Source organism: Fringilla coelebs, assembly GCF_963513975.1.
Source record: "Fringilla coelebs genome assembly, chromosome: 6".
NCBI classification, from domain to species: Eukaryota; Metazoa; Chordata; class Aves; order Passeriformes; family Fringillidae; genus Fringilla; species Fringilla coelebs.
Window position 1 is genome coordinate 52,679,049 of NC_140034.1, and position 27,990 is coordinate 52,707,038.

At 64.4% G+C, this 27,990-nt stretch overlaps 2 protein-coding genes across 4 annotated transcripts; one reads left to right on the forward strand and one right to left on the reverse strand.

The window, feature by feature from the left end:
• The first annotated feature begins 1,008 nt into the window (after positions 1-1,008).
• On the forward strand, positions 1,009-9,125 carry PLEKHG3 (pleckstrin homology and RhoGEF domain containing G3). The gene is made up of 16 exons (XM_084208721.1): positions 1,009-1,067; positions 3,590-3,903; positions 3,990-4,090; positions 4,189-4,258; positions 4,343-4,389; positions 4,477-4,627; positions 4,840-4,974; positions 5,082-5,264; positions 5,500-5,592; positions 5,675-5,761; positions 5,873-5,906; positions 5,992-6,099; positions 6,260-6,463; positions 6,580-6,587; positions 6,672-6,857; positions 7,103-9,125. The coding sequence occupies exons 2-16, from the start codon at positions 3,628-3,630 to the stop codon at positions 8,660-8,662; spliced, it is 3,243 nt and encodes a 1,080-aa protein (XP_084064847.1). The 5' UTR covers positions 1,009-1,067; positions 3,590-3,627; the 3' UTR covers positions 8,663-9,125.
• A 123-nt stretch (positions 9,126-9,248) lies between these two features.
• SPTB (spectrin beta, erythrocytic) lies at positions 9,249-27,986 on the reverse strand. Of its 3 annotated transcripts, XM_084208176.1 has the most exons (37): positions 27,842-27,970; positions 25,432-25,509; positions 24,307-24,504; positions 24,081-24,232; positions 23,731-23,904; positions 23,530-23,621; positions 23,367-23,447; positions 23,159-23,274; positions 22,848-22,960; positions 22,581-22,768; positions 22,382-22,499; positions 21,874-22,032; positions 21,488-21,790; positions 21,188-21,338; positions 20,229-21,096; positions 20,009-20,146; positions 19,169-19,928; positions 18,881-19,083; positions 18,708-18,798; positions 18,488-18,634; positions 17,709-17,972; positions 17,361-17,576; positions 17,184-17,273; positions 16,811-17,086; positions 16,327-16,457; positions 15,865-16,069; positions 15,409-15,783; positions 15,024-15,268; positions 14,805-14,943; positions 14,647-14,731; positions 14,355-14,551; positions 14,160-14,269; positions 13,800-13,884; positions 10,983-11,152; positions 10,731-10,904; positions 10,617-10,659; positions 9,249-10,101 (listed from the first exon to the last, which is right to left on the reverse strand). In XM_084208176.1, exons 3-37 carry the CDS (start codon positions 24,452-24,454, stop codon positions 9,931-9,933), a joined length of 6,978 nt encoding a protein of 2,325 aa, XP_084064302.1. In that variant the 5' UTR covers positions 24,455-24,504; positions 25,432-25,509; positions 27,842-27,970; the 3' UTR covers positions 9,249-9,930. The 3 variants fall into 3 exon arrangements, with proteins under 3 accessions (XP_084064302.1, XP_084064301.1, XP_084064303.1); XM_084208175.1 differs by lacking the exon at positions 25,432-25,509 and having other exon boundaries at positions 27,842-27,986; XM_084208177.1 differs by lacking the exons at positions 9,249-10,101; positions 10,617-10,659; positions 10,731-10,904; positions 10,983-11,152; positions 25,432-25,509 and adding an exon at positions 11,166-13,459 and having other exon boundaries at positions 27,842-27,986.
• Positions 27,987-27,990: the final 4 nt, after the last annotated feature.

Genomic DNA, 27,990 nt, shown 5'->3' on the forward strand with positions numbered 1-27,990 from the left:
ACTGGCGAGGGCAGTGAGGACCCCAGCATCCCACAGATGCCACATGTCCCCCCACAACACCACACAGTGCCAGTGCCAGTGCTGGGCCTGGCCAGGCTCCCACTCCGCTCGGAACAATCCGGCCTTTGAGCGGATCCAGTGCCGGCGCACGAGGCGCCCGCCTGTAGAATGGGCCCATTCTGGTGGCAGGTGCCGTGAGGGGCCCAGGGCTCCAGCTGGCCCCCAGCTTTACTGGGGGGGTTGAAGCCCAGTTGGATTTGGCACACAGTTGGATTTGGGGGCTCAAGTGGCACGGCAGTGCCAGGGCTGTGCATCCGTCATGGAAGGGGCTGAGGTGGGATGGAGGGGCACTGGGACCAGAATGCCCACCCGCGGGCATCCATCCCGCCTCGGCACCCAGGGGTGCCCTGCATCCACCCCGTGCCTGGTGGCAATGGCTGTCTGTGTCCCTGTCTATGTCCCTGTCTGTGTCCCTGTCTGTGTCCCCTCGGGCAGGAATGGGGGGTGTCCATAGCTGGGGCTGGGACCTCTTCGGGCGCCCGTGTTCCCTGGGAAGGGACCCCACGGGTGACGCAGTGGCTGCGGGCTCCTGTCCGCCATGGTCGGTGCACCCCGATCAGGATCAGGAGCATCCCGGGACCGTCTCGGGACTGTGCCTGCACAGTACCGGGACCACGCCAGAAGCACGCCTAGCTCTGTACCGGAACAGTACCGGCACCGTGCCGGGACGCTACCTGAACCATCTCTGAATGGCTCCTGTACCAGGACAGTACCTGGATCACACCTGGACTGTGCCGGGACCGTGTCAGGACTGTACCAAGACTGTACCGGACGCATTCTTGGACCGGACCGGGACCGGGACCGGGACAATACCGGACCGTGCTCCCCGGTCACGCCTGGGCTCGGTGCTGTGTTGTCCCGCTCCCATTCCCGGGAGTCCCCGTTCCCGGGGTCGGGCGGGGCGGCCGCTGTCCCCGCCCCGGGGCGCTCCCGCCGCTTCCTGCGGGCACGGCCGGGACGGGGCGGGACGGGACGGGTCGGGGCGGCGGCGGCGGTAGCGGAGCGCGGTGAGTCCGGTCCGGGCGGGAACGGGGCACGGCCGTGGGGCCAGCGGGAGGGGATCCGGGAGTTCCCGCCGGGAGAGGGCGGTCCCGAGGGTCCCCGGCGGAGGGGGTCTCCCGGTGGGGCACGATCCGGGGGTCCCGGTGCTGCAGGAGCCGTTGCATCGCGGTGAAGCGGGAGCCGAGGGGCCCGGTGGAACGGGAGTCGTTTCATCCCAGTGGAGTGGGATTCCGGGGTTCCGGTGGGGCGGGAGCCCTTGCATTCCCGCGCGGCAGGATCTGTGGGTCCCGGTGGAGCAGGATCCGTAGGTCCTGGTGGGACAGGAGCCGTTGCATCCCGGTGGAGCAGGATCCACGGGCCCTGGTTAGGCAGGATTCGTGAGTCCAGGGATGCCCGGAGTATGGCAGGAGCTGGGGGTCCCCACGAAGTGGGAGTTGGGGATACTGGGGCCCCGGAAGGGCAGGGGACAGCAGGACCTTGGGGTGCTGTCAGACCCCCGGGACAGGCACCCAGAGAAATTGGGGATGTCCTCAAGCCGAGCCGGGGGTGCAGGACAGGCTGTGGCATGTGGGGTGACCCTGGATAGGGGTCCCAGTGGGAGGTGGGGGTGTCTTGCGCCCCTCCTTCGGGATTAGGCGGCGCGACGCCATGGGCGCCGGGCACTAAGAGGCTTTGTCAGCCCCGCGACTCGGTGCCGCCTTGTCCCGGGAATGCCGTGACACGGGGACCCCCGTTGTGCCGAGCCCCGAGTCCCCGCGGGCGGGAGCTCCGGCGCCCAGCCCGTGCCCGCCGGGCAGCGGCGGTGCCAGCCGCGGCCGGGACGACGGCCGCGGCAGCTGCGCCGGAGCCGGCGGCGACCTCCCCGCTCCCAAGGCCGCTGGGATTCTGGAAAATGCCTGGAAATGGTGAACCGCCTGCCCTTATATGGCTCCGGCGGGCTGGCGCGCCGCGGCCCCTCTCCCGGCGTGCCGTGCCGTGCCGTGCCGGGATCCTGGGAAAACGCCGTGGGCTGTGCCTCGCGCCCCAACTCCCGGGCTGGAATGTGCAACGGGGCCGGCGATCCCACGGTGGGCCGGCACCGGCACCACAAACCCGGCGCCTGCCTCAGTTTCCCTCACCGTGGAGTTTTGGGGACCCAGCAGAGCCCCTGTTCAGCACTCCAGGGGGATCGCCCGTCTTCTGTGGCAGGGTTGGGGAGGGTCGGGGGCGGGGGGGGCCTGAAGGTCACAGCTAATCCCACCCGGGGCAGGCGGGAGCGGGAGGGCTCTGGGCGGCCGCGTGTCCACCGAGGTGATACTGGGGAGAGGGGGGGAGTAAGAGGATCAACCCCCCCGATCACCGGGGCGGGATGATGGTGACCGACGGGCCCAGGAGAGTGGCCGCGGTCTCGGTGACGTGAGACTGGCGCCTTAATCACGGTGTTGTGAGCGGATTAGGATGGCCGGGGGTGGCCTTCGGGGACGAGCTGCGGTAGCCACAAATCCCCGCCTGGGTGTTAGGTGGGGGAGCCCCTGTCTGGTCCCCCCGTGCCACCTGGGGGTCTTCTTTTGTCCCCCCGGCAGGGTGAGATTAAGGGTCGGACACTGCCCGGAGGGATGCTCGGGGTCTACTTTCTCTGGTGTCACCGGCTGGGTGTCCCCCCCGGGGTCGAGGTGACCCCGGGACCGGGTGCTCCATGCCTGTAGGGGTGAGGAATTTGGGGGCTGGGGGAGCTGCTCCCCCAATCACCCGGATCCGGGGTGCCCAGGAGGTGCCCCATGGCACGGTTGGATGTGCCAGTGCCCGGGGTTCTGGGCTGTGGCACCACTGGGGACGTGGACCAGAACACTACTTAGGAGGCACCGCGGTGGCGTTTTGGGGGGCTCCTGGCGTGCTTGGGGAAGCCCCGGGGAGGGCGGTGGCTGGATGGCAGCCACGCGGCACGGTGGGTGTGGGGAAGCGGCGGCGGGAACCGGCCTGACCGGTTCGGTGCCGGCACCGGGGGTGCCGGGGGGCTCGGGCGGCCACGCCGCCGGCGCAGCACGTGGCCAAGCTCAAGGTCACTGTCCCCAGGGCCACCCGCCGCGGTGACCGGGCTCAGTGGCCTCGACACTCCCACACGCTTTGCCACTGGCCGCTGTTTTCTGGCTGTCCCAACCGTGTTTGTGGCACTGAGCGGTTTCGGCGGCACGGGAGGATCCCGGTAGCACCGGTGGCCCGGAAGGGCGAGCCGGCGCTGAGCTCACCTGGAAGGTGTCCCGCGGGCGCGGCGGTGACGCACAGCCCCGGTGGGTGAGGGCAGAGTCCCAGCGCGGTCCCCGGGTCTGGGATGAGGAGGGGCAGGACTCCCAAATCTCAGCATTGGTGGACTGTGCAGGGACTCCGTTTGTGCTGTACCCAGGGATTTTTGGGGTCGGGGGATGCTAGCACCCCTTGGCATAGAGGGTTTGGCCATCAAGACTCTTTGTAAGGATGAACTCCCTTGGTGCCACATGCCACCGATATCTGGGGGCTCTCTGCATCCCCTAACCCACCATTCTCCCCCCAGAGCCGCCCTGTGCCCCACTGGTGCCGGGGGATGCCGGGATGCCGGTGCCCGCGTGCCCACAGCGCCCTGCCCTGAGCCCAGAGCCCGGCTGTGCCATGGAGGATCCGCCCGGCACCAGGACCGAGGCGTGGGCCGAGGGGCTCCATAACGCCAACAACAACGCGTCCCCGGGGGGGTGGCCTGGTGCCCGCAGTGGGCACCCCCTGGCAGCTTTCGGGGGTCCCGGGACCAAGCCCAGCTACTTGGACCGCGTGGTGCAGGAGATCGTGGAGTCAGAGCGCACCTATGCCCGTGACCTGCGCAGCATCGTGGAGGTGGGTGACAGGGGACACATGGGGCATGCCCCTTAGACACAGTGTGGGGTCTAGGGTGCAATGGTGCCACCGTGGGTGCCCGGCAGGGTTACCTGGGCAAGATCATCGACGCAGAGGAGCCGGTGCTGCGACCGGAGCAGGTCAGCGCGCTCTTCGGGAACATCGAGGACATCTACGAGCTCAGCAGGTGTGGGAGCAGGTGCCACTGGGAGGTGACAGGGGTGTGACCCTGTCCCGTGGGTGTGTGGGGGGCTGTGGTCACCCTGTCCTCTCTGTGCCCCCCAGCACCCTCCTGCAAAACCTGGAGAGCTGCGCCAATGACCCCGTGGCTGTGGCTGTGTGCTTCGTCACCCGGGTAAGGGCACAGGGAGCCTTGTGGGGACACCAGGGGGGAAAACGTGGTCATACCAGGCTCTCACTGTGTTCCCCTCACCTGCAGAGCCAGGAATTTGCCATCTACACCCAGTACTGCAACAACTACCCCAGGTGGGTTGGGGGCACAGCTGGGTGAGCAGGGAGGTGGGCAGGGGGCGCAAGGGTGGGCAGGGATCTGAGCCCCCTCCCTGCCCGCAGCTCGGTGGCGGCACTGACCGAGTGCATGAGGAGCAAGGTCCAGGCACGGTTCCTGCGGGAATGCCAGGAGCGCCTGCGCCACGCACTGCCCCTCGGGGCCTACCTGCTTAAGCCTGTCCAGAGGATCCTCAAGTACCACCTGCTGCTCCAGGTGAGCGCCTGGCACCCGGCACAGCACGGTGTGCGCACCTGCTGTGGTGTGGGCACCTAGCACAGCTTGGGGTGACACAGGGAGGGGCTGTGGGCATCTGGCCTAGCCTGGCTACCAGGGGTGGCACAGGGACATGGGTCTTGGGTGCCTGGAGCAGTCCAGACACCTGGCATGGCACATTCCCATGTCCTGATGCCACGTGCTGTGCCCAGGAGATCGCCAGGCACTTCGAGCACAAAGCAGGGGATGACTACGAGCTGGTGCTGGAAGCCATCGACACCATGACCTGCGTGGCCTGGTACATCAATGACATGAAGCGCAAGCACGAGCACGCCATCCGCCAGCAGGTGGGCACTGGGGGACACCAGGGAGACACCACAGGGGTGGCGGGTGGCACCAGGTGACACGAGATGGGCACTGTGGCAGGGGTGCTGATGCCCCTATGTCTGTGCAGGAGATCCAGTCGTTGCTGCTGGGCTGGAAGGGGCCGGACCTGACGAGCTACGGGGAGCTGGTGCTGGAGGGCACATTTCGGGCGCAGCGGGTGCGGCACGACCGTGCCCTCTTCCTCTTCGACAAGGCCCTGCTCATCACCAAGCGCCGTGGTGACCACTATGTCTACAAGAGCCACATCCCGGTGCGGGATGAGGACAGGAGACTGTGAGGGTGATGGGGGGTGGGGAGCCCACTGAGTGCCAGGGACTCCTGTGGATGCCCAGGATGGAGGGACAGGGTGGGTGCCAGGAACCCCGGTGTGTGCTTGGGTTTGGGGAACTAGGGAATGCTGGGAACAGGGGAGCCCAATGAGTGCCAGGGACTCCGGTGGGTGCTGGGGTGGGAAGTTCCAGGGATGCTGATGCCTCTCCCGGCAGTGCTCCTCGTTGATGCTGATTGAGAGCACGCGGGACTCACTGTGCTTCAGCCTGGCACACTACAAGCACGGCAAACAGCAGCACAGCCTGCAGGTAGGGGGGCATGGGGTGGGGGCACCCTGGGGATGCCCTGGAACCCCCTTCCCGACCCCACCACCCTCCCTGTGCCCCTCAGGCCAAGAGTGTGGAGGAGAAGCGCGTGTGGACTCACCACATCAAGCGGCTCATCCTGGAGAACCACCATGCCACCATCCCCCAAAAGGTGAGATTGGTGGGGTGGGCACTTCAGTGACACCAGAGACCTCCCAGCACAGTGAGGGGGGCAGCTCTACCCCACCTTTGCCCCATTTCTCTCCATCCTTCCTCCACCCAGGCTAAGGAAGCCATTCTGGAGATGGACCTGTTCTGTAAGTGCCACCAGTGCCCTATCATTCCCTCTCTGCCCTACTCCTGCGCCCCCGTTTTCCCTGGTGTCACTCCCTGTCCCCACAGATCCCCCACGCCTGCCCCGCTGCAGCCCTGAGCGCCTGAAGAAGAGCTGGTCCTGCCAGCCCCTGGGTGACGCTGCCACCGAGCCGCTCCAGGGACGCCGGCAGTCTGGTGAGAGCCACGTGTCACCAGTGTTCTGCTGTCCCGTGTGTTCCTACCATGCTACCCCTCCATTACCCCTTCACCAGGGCCTAGCTGTGGCTGAGTGACACCAATGCCTGTAGGGAGGGTGGCACTGGGTACTGATGATGCCCCATCCCTGTTCCCACAGAGCCCTTCCAGCACCAGGGGCACACGGAGACGCTGCTGGAGCGGCTGCAGGGACACGGGGGGCGCAGGCAGTCGGGTGTGGACAGCGGACGGGATCAGGGGGCTCGGGGTGCTGATGAGTTGGGGGACACAGGGGTGATGCCGCTGTCACCTCCCCTCCCCCCAGAGCCCACCAAGCACAACCTGTGGCACCTGGGCGAGCAAGGTGAGCTGGCAGGACCGCAGCACTGGTGTGGCAGGCAGAGGGGTGGTTGGGGGCCATACGGGGAATTTTGCGTGCTCCCTCCACTAATCTCTGCTTTTCTCTATCCTGACTGGCAGGGCTGAAGGTAAGGCTGGGTGTGGTGGGTTGGGGTGCCCAGTCCCTCCAGCCCTGGCACGGGGTGCTGAGCCTGGCGCTCACCCCCACGCAGAACACCAGCAGCGACGGGGCGCTCCTGGAAATGGGGGAACCACACCAGCACCCCAGAGTCTGGGCAGCAGTTGAGGGCATGGTGGCAGAGGAAGAAGAAGAGGAGGAAGAGGAGGCTTTGGGCAAGGACTGCCAGGAGGAGTTGCCAGGGTCCAGGGATCTGCTGTTGGAGCCCCAGGAGGAGCAGGTACCTACACTAGCCCTTCAAATCCCAGGGAGGGCATGCAGAGCACCCCGAAATGCTTCTGGAGCACTCCCACATCACTACTGGAGTACCCCGCCTCACTACCAGGACATCCCACTCCACTCCAGGGCGCCCCATGTTGCTCTCAGAGCTCCCTCCCAGGGCCCCATGGCTTGGCTGGGATTTAACCTGATCGGAGCAGCTGGGTGACCCCCCAGCTCATGACTCCCCACATTTGTCTTGCCCAGGTTGGGGAATACCCATGGGTGCTGGAGGGACCCAAGCGACCGAGCAGCTGGGGGCCAGGGAGCTGTGAGAAGGTCAGTGTGACCCCCCGGCCCTCACCCGGGAGTGCCCAGGGACCCAGCACCCACACCCCTAACAGCAGCGCTGGGGAGCACCCCAAGATCCCCAAATCCCCATCCCTGGTGGGGACCCTGGCACTGCCCAGTGGGGACAAGGAACCGGAGCACGCTGCAGAGGATTTGCAGGTGTTGAGCAGTGAGGAGGAGGAAGAGGAGGAGGGGGAAGGAGCCGCCAGCATCCTGCCACCCTCAGTGCTGGACCAGGCCAGCATCATCGCTGAGCGGTTCGGCGGCGGCAGCAGCTTGTCCCGAAGGAGCAGCCTGGCGCTGGAGGGGACCCTGGGACGCACCCCCAGCCATGGTGGCAGCACCCTCAGCCTGGATGGGGGCCCCCCGCTCGAATCCGCAGAGCCCGGGGAGTCCTGCAGTGCCATCCCCTCGCCCGAGCCCTTCATCAAAGCCCGCCGGGAATCGCTGCTCTCCAACCGGGACCGCCTGCTCCTCGACAAGATCAAGAGCTACTATGGCCATGCTGAGCACCGCGATGCCGGCTTCGGGGTGCGCCGCCGCGAGAGCCTCTCCTTCATCCCTAAGGGGCTGGTGCGGAGCTCCGTGTGCCGCCTCAATGGGCTCCCACGGCCCCCCGAGAGCCCTGAGCCCCCGACCCAGCCCGAGGCACCAGAGCTGTGCCAGGAAAATGGGGCGCAGCCCCCCGAGCCGCTGCTCATCCTGGAGGAGGATGATGTGGGCACTGCGGTGTCACCCCCAGGGCCACCCCCGCAGCTGCTGCTGACTCCCCCTCACCTGGGCACCAAGGTGTACCAGCTGGCACGGCAGTACAGCCTCCGCATCAAGAGCCGCCGCGCCGGCACCCGCCGCCCCCCGCTGCCGCCGCAGGAGGATGGGGACCCCACCCCCAGCACCCCTTCGCTGGCTGTGCCGCAGGACGAGGCGCTGGTGGCATCCCCGTCCACGCGTGCCCCCCGCAGCCCCTCGAGCCCCGTGGGCGCCGAACCCTTCGCCTGGCCCGATGTGCGGGAGCTCCGTGCCCGTTTCGGTGCCCCGCGGCCGCCGCTGGTGAGCCGCAGCCGCTCAGCGCCCGAGGGTCCCAGCCGCGGTGGGCGCCCGGCCGGGAAGGAGCGGGGCAGCGGCCGGAGCCGCAGCGCTGAGGCCAACGGGGGCTCCAACACCCCGAGCCCGGCGCCAGCGCGGTACAGCAGTGACGGGGCGCTGTGGGTGGCTGCCGAAGCCCCTCTGGGCCCGGGGCAGCGGGTGCTGGTGCTGGAGCGGCTGCCGGAGCCCCCGGCCTACGTGCAGATCCGCTCGCCCACCACGCGGGAGAAGATCTGCCTGAAGGCGGTGGTGGAGCGCTGCAAAGCCTACCAGGCGTCCGAGGAGTACCGGCGGCGCTGCCCCGAGACCCCCGGCAGCCCCGAGCCGCTGCGCCACGGCCTCGTCAGGGACCTGCGGCAGAAGTTTCAGACCCTCGACGCTGCCAGCTAGGGGCAGGAATGGGTAGAACGGGTGTCCTGTGGACTCCAAGGGAAGGAGCGCCCCGTGGACCCCCAACCTTCCTGGGAGAAGGGGCACCCCATGGACCTCAAGTCTAGTTGGAAGAAGGGTCACCCCATGGATCCTCAACATGCCTGGGAGAAGGGGAACCAAATGGACCTCCAACTTACCTGGAACAAGGGGCACCCCATGGTTCCCCAGGCTGTTTGGAAGAAGGAACCCTTTGGGAACTTCCAATCTACCTAGGAGAAAGGGCACCCCCGTGGACCCTCAGCCCTCTTGAAAGAAGGAACACCCCATGGATCCCCAGCTTGTCCAGGAGAAGGGGCACCCCATGGACCCCCAATGTACCTGGAAGAAGGAGCCCCCCACGGGCTCCCAGCCCACAGGAAAAGGGGCACCCCATGGACTCCCCCAACCCACCTGGCAGAAAGAGCACTCTGGGGACTCCCAACCTGCTCTGGACAAGGGACACCCCAGTTCTCTCTGCCCACAGGACCTGGGGCACCCCAAGAACTTCCCCCTAGAAATACCAGCGGCCCCCCATGCTCCGCAGGCACCCAGCACTGCACCCCACTTGCTTTCACATCTTTATTAGAAAAAAAACCCCAAACTGAACCCAAAGTTCCTCTGTGGTCGCCCGCCCCCCAAGGGTGTCTCGGCCCAGCTGCGGGGTGCAGGGGGCCCCTGCACAGGGATGGGGGGGTGCCAGAGAGGGGCCCCCATGGGCTGACGCTCTTTGGTTGGTGCCCGCGGGGGCCAGGGGGTCCCCCCTCTGCACCCACGCGCTGCGGTGGGGGGGGGGTTATGGCTTTGGGGGGCACCCACGCGCCCCCCGTGCGGGTGCTGGGGGGGTCCATGCACACCTGTGGGGTGCACACCTGTGCCGTGCGTGCGGAGGGGGGCCGGGGGTGCACCTGCATGCGGGGACACACGTGTGCAGACGTGTGCGTGCAGGGACACGTATGGGCACGGGGGGCACACGCCTGGGTGGCACCTGCGGCTGCCTCCACACAGGGGTGTGCCTGAAGCGTGTAAATGTATGTATATATATAAATACAAATATATATATATACACTGTGCACACGGGCACGTGTGCTCGTGGTGAGGGGGCTGGGGGGCTCCTGCCCACGCGTGACCCCCGCGTGCCCCTCTGGACCTGGTGGCACCTGTACAGGCACCGCACACACGTCTCCTTACGCAGGCGTGGCCCCGCTGGCGTGACGTGGGGTGTCTTTTCCCCCCGCCATCCAGGGGGGTTATTTCTTTTTTGGGAAGAAGCTGAAGCGTTTCTCCTTGTCCTTGCGGGGCAGGGGGGCTTCAGGGGGGGCCGGGGGTATGGGTAGGGGGAGGCTCTGCACCTTCCCACGGCTGCCCCGACACTCTGTGATAGCCGCACTCAGCCCCTGCAGCCAGGCCTGCAGCTCCTCCTGTGGGCACAGAGGGTGGTCGGGGGTGCTTCCCTGGCCCCACAGCAGAGTCCCAGCTAAACCCAGGGCTACCGGGTGGTGCCAGTTGCTCCAAGTCTTTCACAGGCACCCATGTCTCCTTCAGCACTGCCGGCCCCTCACTGTGTCCTCATGGCACCCCTGGCCGTCCCCTCCTCCTCTGGGCATTGTTGGCCACTGCTGACTACATCCCCCGGCCATCCCTGTGTACCCCAGTCACTGCTGGCCACCACCACGTCCCCATGACAACTACAGCCATCCCATATACCCCTGGGCACCACTGGTGTCCTCCTGGGAAAAATCAGCCACCCTGTGTCCCTCTGGACCTCTCTGACTACCCATGTCCCCTGGGCACCACTGCCCAACCCATGTCCACTTGGGCACCACTGCACACCCCATGTCCACTTGGGCACTGCTGACCACCACCACATCCCCCAGCCACCCTGTGCCCCCTGGGTTCCACCAGTCACCCCGTGTCCCCCCCGGCCACCCCTCACCTCATCCTTGCCATGGAAAAGCCACTCGCTGCCGTTGCTGAGCCTAGGGACAGAGCACAGACACCAGTGCCATGCATGCCCACTGTGCCACCCCACAAGGCGCCGCACCCTCACCTGAGCTTGAAGACGTGTTTCTTCTTCTTGTAGCCCGCGGGCACCTCGCAGCGGGCATCCCACAGCCCCAGGGGCTCCTCGCCCTGGCACGGCAGCCCCAGCGCACGGCTCTTGGCGTCCTTGAAGAAGGCGAGCTGGCCGCCCCGCAGGACGCAGTACCGTGTGCTCCATGACCTGCACCAGCACCATGTCACCCTGGGGACACCGCCCCGCTGGGGACACCGCGCTCGCCGCCACCTCTGCCATGCCTACCGGTTGGATGCGCGCTTGGTGGCTGCCTCCAGGTCATGCTTGCGGCCGAGGTAGCCCTCCAATTGGACACTGCTGACACGAGCAGGCAGCGTGGCCGGCTCCTCCGGCTCCTCCCGCGGTGGCCGTGGGGTCGGTGACACCGGCTCCTCATCACCTGTCCTCGGTGCCAGCTGTTGCGAGGCAACAGCACGGTTATGCTGCAGTGTCGCCCACCCACTGCCACTGCCTGACCCGCGTCAAGGTGTTGTGCCCTCCCAGGGTGGCACTGAGCACACAGGTTGTTGTCACCAGTGGGTCATAGACCTCAGTCTGGTGGCCTGGGGGTGGGTCACCCCCAGGTCTTCATACCACTGACATCCCCACCTCCGAAACGTGGCAACTGGTGTCTACTGGGAGGACCCCAGTGAGTGGCTGGATGCCAATGACCCCACCAGTTCTGATAGGTGAGAACTGGTGACTGCTGGGAGGATGGCTCAGCATCCCCAACCCAGATGTGATCCCCACTGAGTGTCTGGGATCCTGCAGTGAGTCCGGCCCTGGGACCCTCCGCGCAGTGCCAGTGATCCCACCAGATGCAGCGTGTGGGAACTGATGGCTATTGGGAAGACCCCAGTGAGCATCTGGGACGTGGTCGAGCCCTGGCACTCAGTGTGGTGTCCATGTGTGTGTGTGTCCACGCATCCAGCTCCAGTGTGCAGGAATTGTTGGCTACTGGGTGGCTGGGACATGGTCCAGCCCTAGGACCTCCAGATCTCAATGCCAGTGACCCCACCAGCTCCAGTATGTGGGAACTGGTGGGTACTGGGAAGACCCCAGCAATGAGCTGGGACCCTCAGCACAGTGCCAGTGAAGCCACCAGTTCCAGTTCACAAAAACTGGTGGCTACTGGGAGGACCCCAGTGAGAGGCTGGGACATGGGCCAGCCCTGGCAGCCCCCAGTCTTGGTGCCAGTGTCTCCTCAGATTTGGGGTGATGATGTTGAACCAAGCTAGATGAGCAGTCCTGGGAGCCACCTCAGTGTTGTTGTCAGCCCAGGGGACATGGGGACAGTGAGAGGTCTGGTTGGTGACCATGGGGAGCATCAGTGCCGTCATCTCAAGGCACCAGTGGTGCCTGACAAAGGGGATGCCTATCCAGCTGGGTGCCACAGGAGGGGATTGGTCAGGCCCCCTGTCCCCAGGGAGCCAGGAGATGCCCATGTCCCCTGGCAGGCAGTAGTCTTGTCCCCAGATGTGTAGTCAGGGGTCTTGTCCCCAAGCAGGCGAATGTGATCTTGCTCCCAGGGTGGCAGATGTCCCAGGTAGAGGGGGCTTCTGTCCCCAAGCAGGGAAAGTGTCTGTGTTCCAGAGCAGGCAAAGACCACCCCGTCTCCAAGGAGCCAGAAGATTCCCATGTCCCCCAGAATGTAGAGCAGGACCCTGTACCCAAGGAGATGCCCATTTCCCCAAGCCAGCAGAAATGTTCTTGCCCCCAGGTAGGTTTTCAGGGATCCTGTCCCCACACAAGGAAAGTGATGTGGTTCTCAGGGATCCAGAAGATGGCCATGTTCCCGAGCAGGCTGGCAGTAAGCAGAGAGCACTCCTGTCCCCAAGCAGTTGAAAGTGGCCATGTCCCCAAGCAGGCAGAGAGGATCCTGTTCCTGAGTAGCCAGAAGATGCGCATGTCCCTGTGCTAGCAGAAATGATCTTGCCCCAAGGAGCCAGGAGATGCCCATGTCCCCAGGCAGGCAGAAGAGGCAGAAGGGGTTCCTATCCCCAAGGAGCAAGAGGATGCCCATGTCCCTGAGTAGGCTGGCAGTAAGCAGAGAGGGCTACTGTCCCCAGGCTGATGAAAATGGCCATGTCCCCAAGCAGACAGAGGGGTACACTCTCCCTGAGCAGCCAGAAGATCCCCACATCCCTGATCAGGCACAAATGAGCTTGGTTCCCATGTAGGCACTCAAGGATCCTGTCCCCAGGCAGGGGAGAATGATCTGATCCCTGAGGAGCCAGGAGATGTCCATGTCCCCAGGCAGGCAGAAGAGGCAGAAGGAGAGGTTCCTGTCCCCAAGCAGGCAGAGCACGTGGGAGGTAGCAGAGAGCTGGCAGCGAGCACAGGGGCTGGGACACGGTGACAATGCCCTGTGGGCGACGATGCCTGCCTCACAGGGTGACAATGCTGCAGGGCGTAATGATGCCCCACAGGGTGCTGATGCTGTGTAGAGTGACAACGTCCCACAGGGTGATGATGCCCCACAGGGTGACAGTGCCCCACAGGGTGACAACACTCCATCCAGTGACTGTGTCTCTCGGGGTGATGATGTCCACAGGGTGATAATGACCCACAGGGTGAAAATTCTCAGCAGGGTGCTGATGTCCTGCATGGTTCCAATGATGTCCCGCAGGGTGACGATGCCCCACAGGGTGCTGATGTCCCGTACAGCAATGATGTCCCTTGGGGTGACACGGTAGCCCCAGGGCAGACACTCCATCTAGCTGCTGCACGGATCCCAGACACACACATACACCATGGGTGCCACCCCCAATGTCACCCCAGGAGCTTGGGCAAAGGGGACCTGAAGTACCCCTCTGCCCACCCAGCCTTTTTGGGGTCATTCAACATTTATTCAACACAAGGCAAGGACAAGGTGAGGGTTGGGAATGTGGGGATCTGTCAACACAGTGAGGTCATGGTCACAGGGGCTGCCAGGAGCTGTGGGACATGCAGGGACACCTTTTTGCATGCAGGGACACCTTTTTGCATGCAGGGACAACTTTTTGCATGCAGGGACAACATTTTGGTCATCAGGGAAGGTAAAAGCTAAACTCAAGAACTGACCGGCTCTGGTCCATCTGTAGTGGGCAGCGAAGTGTCTTGTGTGCTCACATCCTTCTTCTCCTCCTCTTCCTCCTCCTCCTCCGACCTGCGCAGGGAGACAGCCGGTCAGCATCCCCATCCTAGACATGATCCCATAGGGATGAGGCTGGTTGCTGCTCTCCTGCCCCCCCCTGAGGGATGAAAGCCCTTTCAGGGTCAGGCTTGACCTTCATCTCTCCTCTTCATCAGCATCAATTTATTGCTTGGAAAAAGCAAATTGCTAAAAAGCCCCTTAATGCTACAAAACATCCTTAATGGTTTGAGAAGAGGGATGTGGAAACAGTGTCCCCGGTCACATGGAATGATGGTGGCATCCCTTACCCAGCCTCCAGCTCCCCATCCAAATCCAGGCAGTAGTCGGGAGCTTCGGAGCGCGTCGTCCCGTCCCGCACCAGCCCCTCACGCAGCGACCGCCCGCCAAGGAGCTCCAGCTGCCAGGCAAGGAGTGAAGGTGGTAAGGGATGGGGGGGAGACGGCGTCAGGACAGGCAGAGGCCTCATCCCAAGCCTTTCTCACCGTTGTCAGCTTCCTGAGGGCGGCAATGCGCTCCTCCCAAGTGGCGGAGGACTTCTCAAAAGCCTCATGTCGCTTCAGCAGCTTCTCCACCGCATCCACCGTCTGCCCGTAGTCACTGCTGGCCAGGTAGGGCTCCTGAGCCATGAGCCATGACTCGGCCACGGAGGCGTCGCGGGAGAACTGGCACACCTCCAGCACTGTGGGAGGGATGGGCAGCGCTCAGCCCCTGGACCACCCCCCCCACCGCCCCCGGCACTGCCGCACTCCTCCCCAGCACCCCCAGCACACTCACGCAGCCGCAGCCGCTCCCAGCGCTGCTCCCACGTCTCCATCATGGCTTTCCTCTTGTCCACCAGCTCCACCAGCTTCGCCTTGATCTGTGAGGGGATGCTGTTAGGGAGTGGCCCAGATGGCATCACCCCCACCACTCCCCATCCCTGATTCCCTCACCTCTGGTGAGTCCTGGTGCTTGCGCTGCAGCAGCTTCTTGCCCAGCTCGATGCAGTCGGTAAAGTTCTTGCCTCGAGCATCCACCTCAGCCTTAATTCCCTGGTGGTATTTCATCAGCAGCTCCACCGAGGAGACATCCCTGAGGACACAGAGGCACCAGGGTCAGTGGTGGCATCAGTTCCATGCCCCATCTCAGGTGCCCGCTGGGTGCATCCATACCTGGGCTTCTCCTGTGTCTCAATCTGCCGGACAGTGCTCTCCATCCAGGAGAGCAGATCCCGTGCCATGCTGAAGAAGCGGTGTTTGTCGGCCGTGTCTGTCAGCCGTGCCCGGCGCCCGCTGCATGCTTCCAGCAGCTCCTGCAGCGCTCGGGACACCTCCTGCTCCTTCTCCTGGATTCCAGCTGCCTTCTCCCCAGCATAGGCAGTCTGCAGGCGTGCTGCTGTCTCCCGAAACTGCTGCACCTGCACGAACCACAGAATGGCTTGGGTTGGAAGGGACCTCAAGGACCATTGAGCCCAGCCTCCCACCATGGGTAGGGACACCTCCCAGCAGACCACAGAGAATGCTGAGTGCTGGCATCCATGTTGGGTTGGAGCCTCACCTGTGCCTCTAGCAGCTGGAGGTCCCTCTCAAAGGCATTGTGCATGCGGTGGAAAGCCTCCACCGTGCCGGCATCCTCGCCCAGATCCTGGGGCAGTTCCTGGCGCCGGGTGGCGATGAGGGCCAGCAGCTCAGCACCGTCGTAGAAGTACTTATGGAGGTCATGGGAGGCAGCGAGGAGCTGCATGCGGGTGTCAATCAGCTCCAGGAGGTCGGCCCAGCTCTCGTTCAGCCCATCCTTCCACTCAGCTATGGTGGCTGCCTCGATGTGCCCCGCATCAATGAGGTCCTCAATGGTCAGGTTCACCCGGTCCACGCGCTCCTGCCCCACGCTCCCTGTCTCCCGTGCGAACTCACGAAACTTCTCTCGCAGGAGCTGCATGGAGGGAAGAGAAGAGTCAAGTCACCCCCCTCAAGCCACATGCCAGTACCGCCGCATCCACGCCATCATTCTCACCATGACATGGTCCAGGTCCTGCCCCATCTCCGGGGAGGAAGCAACCACATCACGCTCAGCAATCCACTGCTCCAGCTCTTCCACCTCCCGCTTCAGCTGGAAGAGGTGGGACATGTTCTCCAGGCGCCGGCGGCGCTCCTCGGCCGCCTCCTTCAGCCCCGCGTAGTGCTTGTCCACCTGGCCCTGCAGCCGGATGATCTGCTCCCTGCGCGGCCCCGGCACACAGACACCCAGTTCTCACCCAAGAAAAAATGTCCCCGACCCACCCGTGTTGACATCCGGGGGGGTTGGGAGTGAAGGACCCGCTTTGTGCTCCCCATATCCCCATATCCCTCTCCAACCACCTCCCTGCCCAACTGGAGCAGCTGACACTGCCAGAGCTCCAGCCAAACCCCCCACCCACACAGTTCTGAGGGCACAGGGTTGCCCCAAAGGGCAGGGGATGTGTGGCATAGCACCTACCCCTCGGGGTGGCCGGCAGAGAGCAGCTGCTGCGCCCTCCCCGCCAGCTCCTTGATGGTTTGTCCGTAGTCCTCGATGGAGCGCAGCTGCCGGACATGTCTCTTCAGCATCATCAAGCAGCTCTCCTCATCCTATGGCACGGAAAACATTGGGGCCATCAGCACCTGGCATGGCTGGGGGACAGGGACTAGCATCTAGACTCAGCGCCTGCCCTACAAGAATGTCCTGGCTCCGTCTGATACCACAGGGAACAATGGTGAGCTCAGTGGGGCATGGCATGGAATGGAATGGAATGGAATGGATGCTGTGTAATGGCATGGGAACAACACATAAGAACAGGACACGCCACGGTGTGTCACATGTGGACAATGTTCAACAGAACCGCGTGGCACCGCCTGGGTCAACACTGGACTTCCCAGCAAGGCACGGCCCAGTGCAGCACAGACACCCCAAACATGGAGCACCACACGGAATCATTTCTCACCTTTGGTTTCTCCTCGGGTCCCATGAAGAGCTCCTGCTCGCTGACCCAGGCCTCGGCCTCGTCAGCATCCAGGTAGTACTGCTGGGCCTCTTCAGCCTCCCGCAGGCGCCGGTGCCGGGCTGCTGCCTCCTCCTGCAGCGTCTCCCACAGCGCCCGCAGCTCCTGCGCCTGTGCTGCCAGCTCCGGGCCTGGCTCCTCACCGCTCCCCGCTGCCTCTCCCCGGCTCAGCACCTCGCCCAGGCGGGGGGCATGGCCCGCCAGCTCCTTCTGCAGTGTCTGCCGGCGGGAGGGAAGTCACAGTGAGAGCCACCCATGGGATGGATCACGAGGGACCACGCGGGATGGTGGCTGTTGCTGCAGTACCCAGGCTCACCTCATTCCTCTTGGTCAGGCGCTGAACACTCGGGAGGTCGGTGCCATGATCCGTTGATCTCGCCAAAGAAAGCCTCTCCTGCACCCACAGCTGCAGGAAGGAGCACCCACTGAGCCCCCCGCAGCACCCATGGGTACCCCCAGCCCCCCCAGCCCCCGCCACAGCAAGAATACTCACCGTCTCATCCTCCAGATCCCGCCCCAGCTGGTACATGGCCTTGGCAGTCTCCAACTCCTTCCTCTTCCTCTCCAGTGGCTCCAGCAGCTCAAGGACTCGCTGCCGGAGCATCTGCTCCTGCTTGGTGGTATCTGGCACATCCCCAGTACCAGGGGTGCCCTGCCACCCCAGTTCCTCCAGCTCCTTCATCCATGTTCTCACTTGCTCTTCCAGTCTCTGGCAGGGCAAATCCATGTGAGTTAGGGATCTGAGCCAAAATGGAGAACCCCAGTTCCATTTGGGAACAAACTCCATCGCCTTGGACCTCCTGCCCCTTCCCAAAGGACCCTGTGAGATGCCAGTACCCACCGTCAACCTCTTCAGCAGCAGGTTGGTGGCGGTGAGGTCCTTGACCTTCTCAGCATGGCGCAGCTCCTCCTGCGCCCGCCCCAGCCAGCTCTCCAGCTCCCCGTAGCTCCGGGCGTACAGCGCCGCGCGCTCGGCCTCGAACAGCTGCCGGCCCTTGTCCTCGGCAGCGCCGCGCAGCTCGGCCCAGCGCCGGCGCAGCTCCTCCAGCCGCTGCGTCACCACCGCGCCGTACTGCGGCTTGCGCCTGGCCAGCTCCGTCCCCTCCTGCGGCAGCAGCACAGAGGTGGGTGGTCACTGCGGCATGGGGACATCTCACCCATGCAGCAGGCTGGGAGCATTCCAGAGTCGTGGAACCTCTCAGGACAACGAGTTCAGCCATTCCCCCAGGGCTGCCAAGGCCACCACTAACCCATGTCCCCAAATGCCATGTCCACACAGCTTTTAAATCCCTCCAGGCATGGGGATTCTATCACCGCCATGGGCAGAATGTGCCAGGGCTGCACAACCCTTTCCCTGAAGAAATTTTCCCTGATATCCAATCAAAACTTCCCCTGGTGCAACTTGAGGCTGTTTCCTCTTGTCCTTTCCCTTGTTTCCTAGGAGCAGAGGACAACCCCCAACTGGCTGCACCCTCCCGTCAAGGAGTTGTAGTGAGCAAGAAGGTCCCCCCTGAGCCTCCTTTTCTCCAGGCCAAGCCTCTCAGCTCCTCAGCAACTCCTTATGCTCCAGACTCCTTCCCAACTCCACTCCCCATCTCCGATCACAGCACTGGCACCCACCGCCTCAATCTTCTCCAGCCAGCTCTGATTGGGTGCCAGCTCAGCCATGAATGCCTGGTGCTTCTGCCACTTGCTGTGGAGACCACGGGCTTCTCCATAGGAGACATCCTGAGCCATCAGCATCTTCTCATCCACCCAGGCATCAAACTGAAGAGAGGGGTGTCAGTGCTCAGCTGGTGGGGACCCCCCAGGGATGCCACCAGCCATGCTGCATTCCTACCTCACGGCAGCTCTGCAGGAAGGTCTGTAGGTCATGGTTGTCCTGCATCAAACCTGCTGCCTCCTCCACCTTGTCCATGACAGCTCCATGCCTGGCAGAGAGCCATGATGTTCAGCATCAGCCCCGCTGCCCACACACTGCCCGCCCACCCGCTGGCCCTTTGCCTGACTCACCGCTCCTGGAGAGTTCGGCACTTCTCAGAGATCTTCTCAGCAAAGATGTTCTCCTCAGCCACCAGCTTGGTGCCACCAACCACCACCTCTGGGACCTTCTTGGCATTGCTCTCCACACCAGCACGAAAGTTCTGGAAGCGGTGCAGGGCAGCAGCTGCGCCCTCCAGCGTGGAGGGCAGCTCCAGGTGGGACAGCGTGTACTCCTGAGGGGCACAGCAAGGGATCAGCACATGATCACCTGTTTTTGGGGTGTCCATGAGACCCAAAGGACATCGCTTGAGCACCCACCTGCTTGGTGAGAAGGATCTCTGCCTGCTTGGTGTCGCGAAGGAACTCCTGGAAGTTGCGGCACTGGGTGAGGAAGCGCTTCCGAGCCTCTGCCATCTTGCCCAGGGCAGCCCAGCCGTCCTTCACACCGCCCAGGCGCTGCCGCAGCCCCTCGTATTCGGGGTCCGTCTGTCCCCCCAGCACCCGCTCCCCTGCCTCCACCAAGGCGGCGAAGGCTCCTGCATGCTCCTCAGCATCGCGCCGGGCCGCTTCGTGCCGCTGCAGCATCTCCTCTGCCTCCCCCAGCGACGCCGGCACCTCATCGACGGCCGCCACAGCTTTCTGAGCGCCGAAGAGCCACGCCTGGAAGTCATCCAGGTCCTGCAGGAAACTCCGGAGCTGCCCGGCTTCCCCCAGGGACGCTGCGCGCTCTGCCAGGGCCGCCTGCAGCTCGTCCCAGGCGGAGGTGGCCATGGCCAGCTTCTGGGCCACTTCGGTGGCCGCCTCGGGCCGCTCCTCGGCCAGGCGCTCGGCTTGGGAGCGCAGGACGGCCAGGCGGTCCTGGGCCACTGCCAGCTCCCGCTCGATGCCGTAGAGCTTGCGCTGGGTGGCCAGGACGCCGGCCAGGTCACGGCCCAGCTCGGCCGTGGCCTCCACCGCCCGGGCTTTGCTCCGCAGCCATTTCTGGGTCTCCTCGGACTCCAGGTTGTAGTTGAGGAGGCGCAGTGCCGAGCCCACCGCCCTCCGGCGCTCCGACACCAGCTCCCGGAACCGGCCCCACCTGCGGGACAGAGGCGGGAGATGGCGGGGAATGCACCGGCACCGCGTCACCCGCCTGCCCCGGCACCACCGCCACCGTACCTCTCGTTGAGCTGCTCCCGGCACTGCCGCACCTGGGGGCTCCGGGGGTGCCCGCTAGCCAGGAGCCCGTCGGCTGCCTGGTTGACCGCGGCGATCTGGGAAGCCACGGTGGCCATGTCTTGCTCCAGCCCGTCCAGCCTGTGGGAACGTCCAGGCTTAGAACGAGCAGCAGCTCAGGACAGGGCACCGCAGCACCGCCACGGCGGGGGCTCCTTCCTACCTGCGCTGCGTCACGTCCAGGTCCTCCAGCGCCTGCGGCACCTCCAGCTCTGCAAGCCAGGTCTCCTTGGAGCCCATCCAGAGATGGCAGGCATCACTCTCCCCGAAAACGGTGTACAGGTTCAGGGCATCCTGCAGCTGGCGGCCGCGGCGCTCGGCCAGCGCGGCCGCCTCGGCGTGCAGCTCCCGCAGGGCCGCCAGCCGGCTCTGCGCCTCGGGGCCGGCGCGCAGCTCCGGCGGGAAGCCCTCGGCCTGCTGAGCCAGCCTGTCCAGCTGCTCCCGAGCGGCCGCCAGCTCGTCCAGCAGCTCCTGGTGCTGCCGCAGCAGGACGAGGGTTCGGGATTCATCCTGGCCCAGCTCCTCGGCGGCCGCCCGCCGGCGGGCATCCTGCAACCCCTCCGCCAACTCCTCCACCTCCGCCTGGAACTGGAAGAAGCCCTCGGCTTCCCGCAAGCCGCGCCGTCGGAACGCCGCCAGCTCCTCCAGCTGCGCCCACAGCGCCCGCACGGCCGCCCCCCGCTCCCGCAGCTGCTCGGCCGCCCGGCCCGCGGCCGCCAGCCCCTCGCCCACCGCCAGCGTCTGCTCCAGCCGCCCGCCCCGGCTCCGCAGCTCGGCCTCGAAGGCAGCGTGCCGGCGCTGGAGCAGCAGCACGCCCGGCAGGTCCTTTCCGAAGTCCAGGGAGGAGTAGAGCTGCTCCTGCTCCTTGATCCAGCTCTCTGCCTCGTCTAGCTCCCACAGGCAGGTCCAGAGGGAGCGGGATTGCTCCAGCAAGGCTCTCCTCCGCGCCGCCAGTACCTGCAGCTCTCGCCGGCACATTTCCAGATGGCTCACACGGTCCCGGATGACTTTGGGGTCACAGGGACGATAGCCTGGGCAGGGAGCAGGGTGGGTGCTCGTCAGGACAGTGTCCTGCTTTCCCTTGGCCACACCAGGGATGCAGGGATGTCCTGGCACACCTACCCTCAGCGTCAGCAAAGCGGAGGGCGGCAGCACTGATGGCCCGGGTCTTCTCTGCCTGCACGGCCATGTCAGCCTCCAGCAGACGGTGGGTCTGCAGCAGCTCCTCTGCTTCCAGAAGGTGCTTCCCAGATTCAGGAGATGCCAGCTTCACCTGCAGGAGGCCCTCAGCCATTTTGCACTGACACCCAAAACTCAGTACCAGCGCCCCAACATCTCATCTCCCTCCCCAGTGAACTCCCATCAACACCTGGTGGGACAAAGACACCTCACCCATGGTGACACCCAATGCCCACAGCTCACCTTGACCTCATCCATCCAGTCAATGCAATGGAGCATCTCCTGGAAGAGGTGCTGCAGGGTGAGGTTCATCTCCAGGCGCTGGCGCCGTGCAGCCAGCAGCTCCAGGAGGTGCTCCCAGAGCCGCAGGATGTTGTCCTTCCGCCCGTTGATGCGTTGGATGTCGTGGTAGCCCTCCAGCTCCAGCTCCTTGGCCACCGCCTCAATGGCCTGCACCCTCTCCCTGTAGGCAGCCGTGTCTGTCTCGATGGCCTCGTGCTTCTTCTTGGCCGCCTCCACCGCCGCCAGGTCCTGCCCGAAGTTGTCCTGCCCCGGCACAGAGCCCGTGGTGAGGCTCTGGTGAGCTTCGCAGGGCGGGGGGTCCCTGGGTGGGTGGTCCCCCTCCTCACCTGGGCCACCAGGCGCTGGTTCTCACTCAGCCAGGCCTCCCTCATGGCTGCTTTGCGGTCGAAGCGCCGTGCCAGCTGCTCCAGCTTCTCTTGACGGATCAGCTCGTTGCGCAGCGCCAGCTCCCGCTCATGCTCCGCTTTCTCCAGCTGCTCCCAGGCCTGAGGGGAGGCGGCACTGGACAGGTGGCCCATCCCCCGTATCCCACATTCTCCCACCACCCACCCGTATCTTGTTTTGCTGGTGACCCCCAGGTGGAGGAGCACAACTTGCCATGGGATGGATCAGTCTTGTCCCAGTATGGATTCTGCATGTCCTGGGATGGATCTGAACTGCCCCAGGAGATGGATTCAACCTGCTCTGGGACCCATCCCAGCCTCCCCAAGGACCTGAACTGCTCAGGGATGGACTCAATCCGCCCCAGGAGAGGAGTTCAGTTTCCCCCAGGAGATGGACCTGAGCTGACCACAGGAGACAGCCCCCAGCTACCACAGCAGACGGAGCCCGTACCCGGTTGATGTCAGAGACCAGGCGCCCCTCGTGTGGGGTGTAGACACGCTGGTTGTTGGCCCTCATCCGTGACTGGATGGTGAAGAGCAGCACCTCCAGGTTGCCCTTCTCCTGAAACCTGCCCCAGAGAGAGCTCAGCATTGGGCACCCTTGGGTGCCCCACACCCCTGGGTGGGCATGGGGAGCAGGGGGCTCTTACTTGGGGGGCTTCTCCACGGTGCGGTAGGTGCTGAAGGCTTGCAGCTGGTGCTGCACCCCAGCCAGCGAGTTGGCGAAGCTGCGGCTGTTGAGGGAGGCGATGGTCTGCTCAATCCATGTAAGCAGGTCGGATGCCAGCCCCCCATAGCCCTCGATCATCCGCTCTGTCTCCTTGGCGTGCTCGATGACCTGTGGTGGGACCAGGAGTGAGCATGAGGGACTGGCATCCCAAGAGAACATCCCCAACCTCCTCAGTGCCGTTCCCTACCTTGCCCAGGCGCCGTCCCTCCACCTCCAGCACCTTCATCTTGGAGAAGTAGTGGTAGAAGGCCACCACGTAGGTGATGATGGACTTCTCATCGGGGTTCTCCGTGAACACATCTGCCCAGTGTGAGTGAGAGGTGTCACTCCTGACCCAACCTCAACCCACTTCACAGGCAACCACAGCCTCATGAGGTCCCTCCTGTGCCCACCCAGGCCCTCCTTCCTTGTATTGGGAACCTTTCTGTGCTCCAGGCTCTGGAGCCTGGGAATGTCCCAGGGGAAACTGAGGCAGGATTCTGGCAGCAATTGCCTCACCTTCGGGGTCGAGCAGAGGGGTGATGCCCAGGTGCCGCTCTGCCACGCTGAACGCATGTTCCAGGTTGTGCCGGGCGTTGGATTTGGTAAGGTTTTGGAAGTCAACCAGCTCAGGCCTGGGGATAGAGAGCATGAGACAGCAGTGACACACCTGTGGGACATATTTTGGTGCCACTGCCACTCCAGTGCCTGCTGCTGTGCCACCTACCTGTGCCTGTGGATGAGGGCATTGAAGGCCAGCCCGTCCTTCCAGCTTGAGGTGAAGTTGGTGACGTTCACATGGGGGTACCTGCGATGGGGACAAGGTGTCACTGTCACTGTCCAGACACTCGCAGACCCTGACGCAGTCACATGGGGGTCCCACGACCTACCCTGCTGTCTTCATCTGGCACCAGAGCAATAGTGCATCCCTGGCAGAGCGTGTCTCCCGGCCCTCCTGCGTCTCCACAATGATGTCCTGGATCTGGGGGCAAAAGGACATTCTGGGGTTTGAACAGCAGTTCCATGGAGGATGGCTACCACCTGGGAATGAGGTGTGGAGCAGAGGGATGCCCCAAACCACCTGTCCTCACCTGGAAGCGGAGGATGATGGTCCAGATGAGGCCGAGGACAAGGCGGTGGTTGCCATCCACAATATCGTGGGAGCCCATGTTCTCCAGGTGCACCCGCTGCTCCTTCAGGAACTGCAGCGCCTTGTCCACATTCTCCAGGCAGTGGATCCTCATCCGGCCCTTGGTGGGCTTGGGCTGGGGTGTGACAGTGCTCAGCACCCTCCCTCCCACACCAGGTACCCTAAGCCCTGCCCAGGGACACCCCCACGCCCATGCTGCCACCTCAACCCTTGGCCAACGCCAAGAGGAATGGTGTAGCGTGCCGTGGCAGGCCACAGGTCCCAGGGTCTCTAGCTGGATGGGATTCCTACCAGAAGCTCTCCTGACAGCACTTCCAGCAGCTTGATGAGCACCCGTCCGTCCCGGAGGTCCATGTAGAGGTCTGAGATGCGGCAGGTGACGCGAGCCAGGTGCGAGTTCACCCACTTGGTGAAGGTTTTCTTCTGCACGGCCTCCCGCTCGTCTGGAGGGACAGCGGGCATGGGGTCACCGACAGTGGGGACAACCCAGGGGGGACCAAGGGGACCTGCCACCCACCTGCCAGGGCTTTGATGCGGGAGCGCTCGAAGAGCCGTGCGGAGCTGTTGTCATTGTCCAGCTCATCGTCGGACGCGTCCCAGCGGACATTGAAGCGGCTGTACTGCTGCTGCAGCTCCAGCTGCTCGTAGTCATTGGCCGAGGTCATGGTCCCAGTGTGCCCCGGCCCGGTGGCCGTTGGCTACCGGTGAGAGGCCCCTGGGGGACAGCAGGACCGTGAGCATCAGTGCCGCCGCGGTGGCTCGCTGGCCCTGCGGCACGTGGGGATTTGCGGCTCAGAGCCTCGGGATAAGCTGCTCAGAGGGATTTAGCCTTGCCCCACCCAGGTGTTGGGGGGGCACCTGGCAGCTGCCCTCCCCAGGACCACCGTGCTGAGCCCTGCCGAGCTGTGCTAATTTACGGTTATTTACGGTGCTGAGTCCCCACCCAGGTCCCTCTGCCCAGCTGAAACCCCAGCCCAGGTCCCCAGAGGTGTCCCCCCAATCCTTGGATGCCCCCAGGGAAGGGGCTGCTGCTCCCTCCCACCCCGACCCCTGCACCCACTGCGCAGGGGCTTCGCCAGCACTGGTGGCAGAAAGTGGGTGACAGCTGCCGGCAGGGGGGGGCAACCACCCCCGGGGACATTTGAGACACAGATAGGACATGGCTGGTATCTAAAAATGCCTCTGAGCAGCTGTCGGTGGCTGCTGGGGCCCCTGAGGGGTGTGAGGAGATGGGCTGGGGCTCCCCACAGCAAGCAGCATGTCCAGGACCTCTCCTGCAACTCAGAGCTGCACAGAGGCCTCAGTAGTGGGTGCCAGGGGGAACCCCGTGTGCCCCAAAGCCCCGCTGTCCCCGTGAGCTGTGACAACCCATGGGCCCCCAGGTCCCCCTCGGATGCCCCGGGCATCCCCCATGTCCCCCCTCTCAGGGTTATCGGGGCGGCCCAGGCTGTGCCACACCCCAACTCCGCACCCTAATCGGGGCGGCACAGGCAGGGCCTTGGCTTGGACCTGGGGGCACCGGGAGCGTGCAAGGACGTGGAGGAGCGTGCAGGAGTGTGGGCAGCACAGCAAGGACACTCGGGAGCACACCAGAGTGTGCAAGTGTGAGGGAGGGCATGGAGGAGGGTGGCAGGGTGTGTACCTGTGAGTGAGGACACGCAGGGACTTGTCACAGCATCCACATGTGAACGAGGACATACAGAAGTGTGACAGAGTGCACCTGTGAGCAAGGACACACAGGGACATGCCAGAGCGTGCACAGGTGAACAAGGACAAGTAGAAATGTGCCAGAGTTTGTATGCCTGAGCAAGGACATGCAGGAACACACCAGAGCGTGCATGGGACACACAGGGCAGGCACTCGTGTGGGTGCAGGGCCATGCAGATGTGTAACAGAGCGGGCAGGAGGGCAGCCCCCTCGTGCCATGACTCTGTGTCTCTGCCCGAGCACCCGGCTTGCCCTGGCAGGAAGACCCTCTGGGAGACCAAGTTTGGGGGTTTTTCCCCCCAAAACTTCAGGGACTGCCAGCAGTTTGGGTGTGCTAAGTTGTGTCTGATCTCTGCAGGAGAGACCAGTTCTGACTGTGTCCCCGACACCACGGCAGCAGGGCCATGGCTGTGAGCATCCAAGGAGGAGAAAGAGGAGGAGGAGAAGGAGGAGGAAGAGGAGGAGGAGGAGGAGATGACGCCGAAGGGAGCCACAGCAGGCCCATGGGAGCATTCTGAGCCCGGGCGCTCTCCCACCCTTTAAATCTCCCTCCGCCGCACCGGCGCCTTCTGAGCATCCCTCCCTGCCACAGCCACGCCGCCACCAGCACCCGCCACCCGGGAATTGTCATTCCTGCTGCTCAGCGTGCGGAAAGCTGGGAAAGCCAGCATGCCGGCCTCGCCGCCAGCATCCTGCAGCCCAGCCATGGCCCGGACAGCGTCGCCTTCCCCGGCCAGCGGCTCGCCTCGGTGAATCAGCACTTCCTGGTGAGGGGCTGGCACCGTGCCACCACCACGGTCCCCCCACCGGGCATAGGGAATGTCCCCCCACACCCCAAAGGTGGCTGGGGCAGCGGTTGGCACCTGGCACTAATGGCACCCTCAAACCCGTTCCCTGGCTCATTCCTCACAACCACAGCATGCTGCTGGCAAGCCCATTTCCAGTGCACAGAAACTCATCAGAATCCCCCAAAACACCCCAAAATTCTGTCCCATCACTGCCACCCAGAGCCTGGCGTGTCCTCATTGCTCCACTTCACCAAAACACTTGGATTTGGCATCTCCCCCACGTCCACAAGCAGCCATGCTCCAGTTGGGAAGGGGCAGGAGGCGGGGGGCATCCCCCCAGCCCCCCAACAGTCTCCTGCCTGCCAGGCGCGGGGCCAGGGCCGGGAGCAGATGGTCCCTCTCGGCACGGCCGCGCGGCACAGCACGGGGCACTTGGGCATGGAAAGGCACGGCACAGCTCCTCCAGCAGCGCTGCCCTGCCCCGGCCAGGGCTCCCCAGCCACACTCCCATCGCCAGGAGAATTTGGGCTTCCCCAGGGCCACATGCCGGCCGTGCCAGGACTGTCCCATGTCACCCAAGCCGGTGACACGCACACGTGCTGACACTCCACAGACATTTTTGGCTATAAATAGGCCTCCCCTGCGCACAGCGCTAGCCGAGCCCCGCTCCCTTCTTAGGAGCTGCCCCCCCCCGCACCCCAAAATCACCAGACAGTGCCCCAAAACCAAATGATAGCTATAAAATACTCCATGGGGGGCCATGCTGGCACCCAGCAGGGTTTACTGAGTCTCCTGTGCTTGCCACTGTCTTCCAGGGCGCCCCAATCCTCTGATTTGGGAGCTGGAGATTTATAAAGGGAAAATCTGGGAAATCAGGCCTGGGGTACCCCTAGGTAATTGGGGTGAGGTAAGAATTCCCCCAGCCCAACACCCACCCATGAGCATCCTCCTGGCACCGGGACAAGGGGGACCAAGGGCATGGCACCCCAAAAACCCTTCCCAGTAACCTTCCAGTTTGCCCAGTTGCTAAAAACTGGGGGACAAAGTGGGTTGGGTGATGTGTCCCACCAAGACCCTCGGGACTCGGCTTTTCCACCGCGTTCCAACAGTGCTGAGAGCACCAAGGGCTAATGTGGGGAGCCCTCCAGGGGTTGGCACCCCCGGAAAAGTGTCCCCAGGGTGTCCCCACACTGTCCCCGGGCTGTCCACAGGGTGTCCCTAGAAAGTCACCGCCACTCGCCCGCCCCGTCCTTCTCGAGAGCAGCCCCGAGGGACACGGGGTGACAACAGACCCCCCGCCGCGGGCGAAAAGGGGGTTCAGGCTCCCCGGAGGGCTCGTCACCCTCGCCACCAAACTTTCCTCCGTGCCCACCGTCCACCCCCAGTACCGCGCCCGGTGTTCGGTGCCGCACCCCCCACCCCGTATCCCCGGGGCGGCCAGCGCCTGCCAGTGCCCCCCCCCCCTCACGCGTGTCCCCGGGGACCGGCGCCTCTCGCTGTCCCCCGGTCCCTCCCGTGCTCCCCGGAGCGGCGCATCCCGGTGCCGCGGGGTCTCACCTGCGCGGGGTGGCGGGCGGGCGAGCGGCGGCGGCGGCGGCGGGGCCGGTGCGGGAGCGGGGCGGGGGGAGCGGAGCCGCCCTGCACCGCGATATAAATAACATTATCTGGGCGCGCAGGGACATTCCTACCCGGAGCCGGCGGCGCTG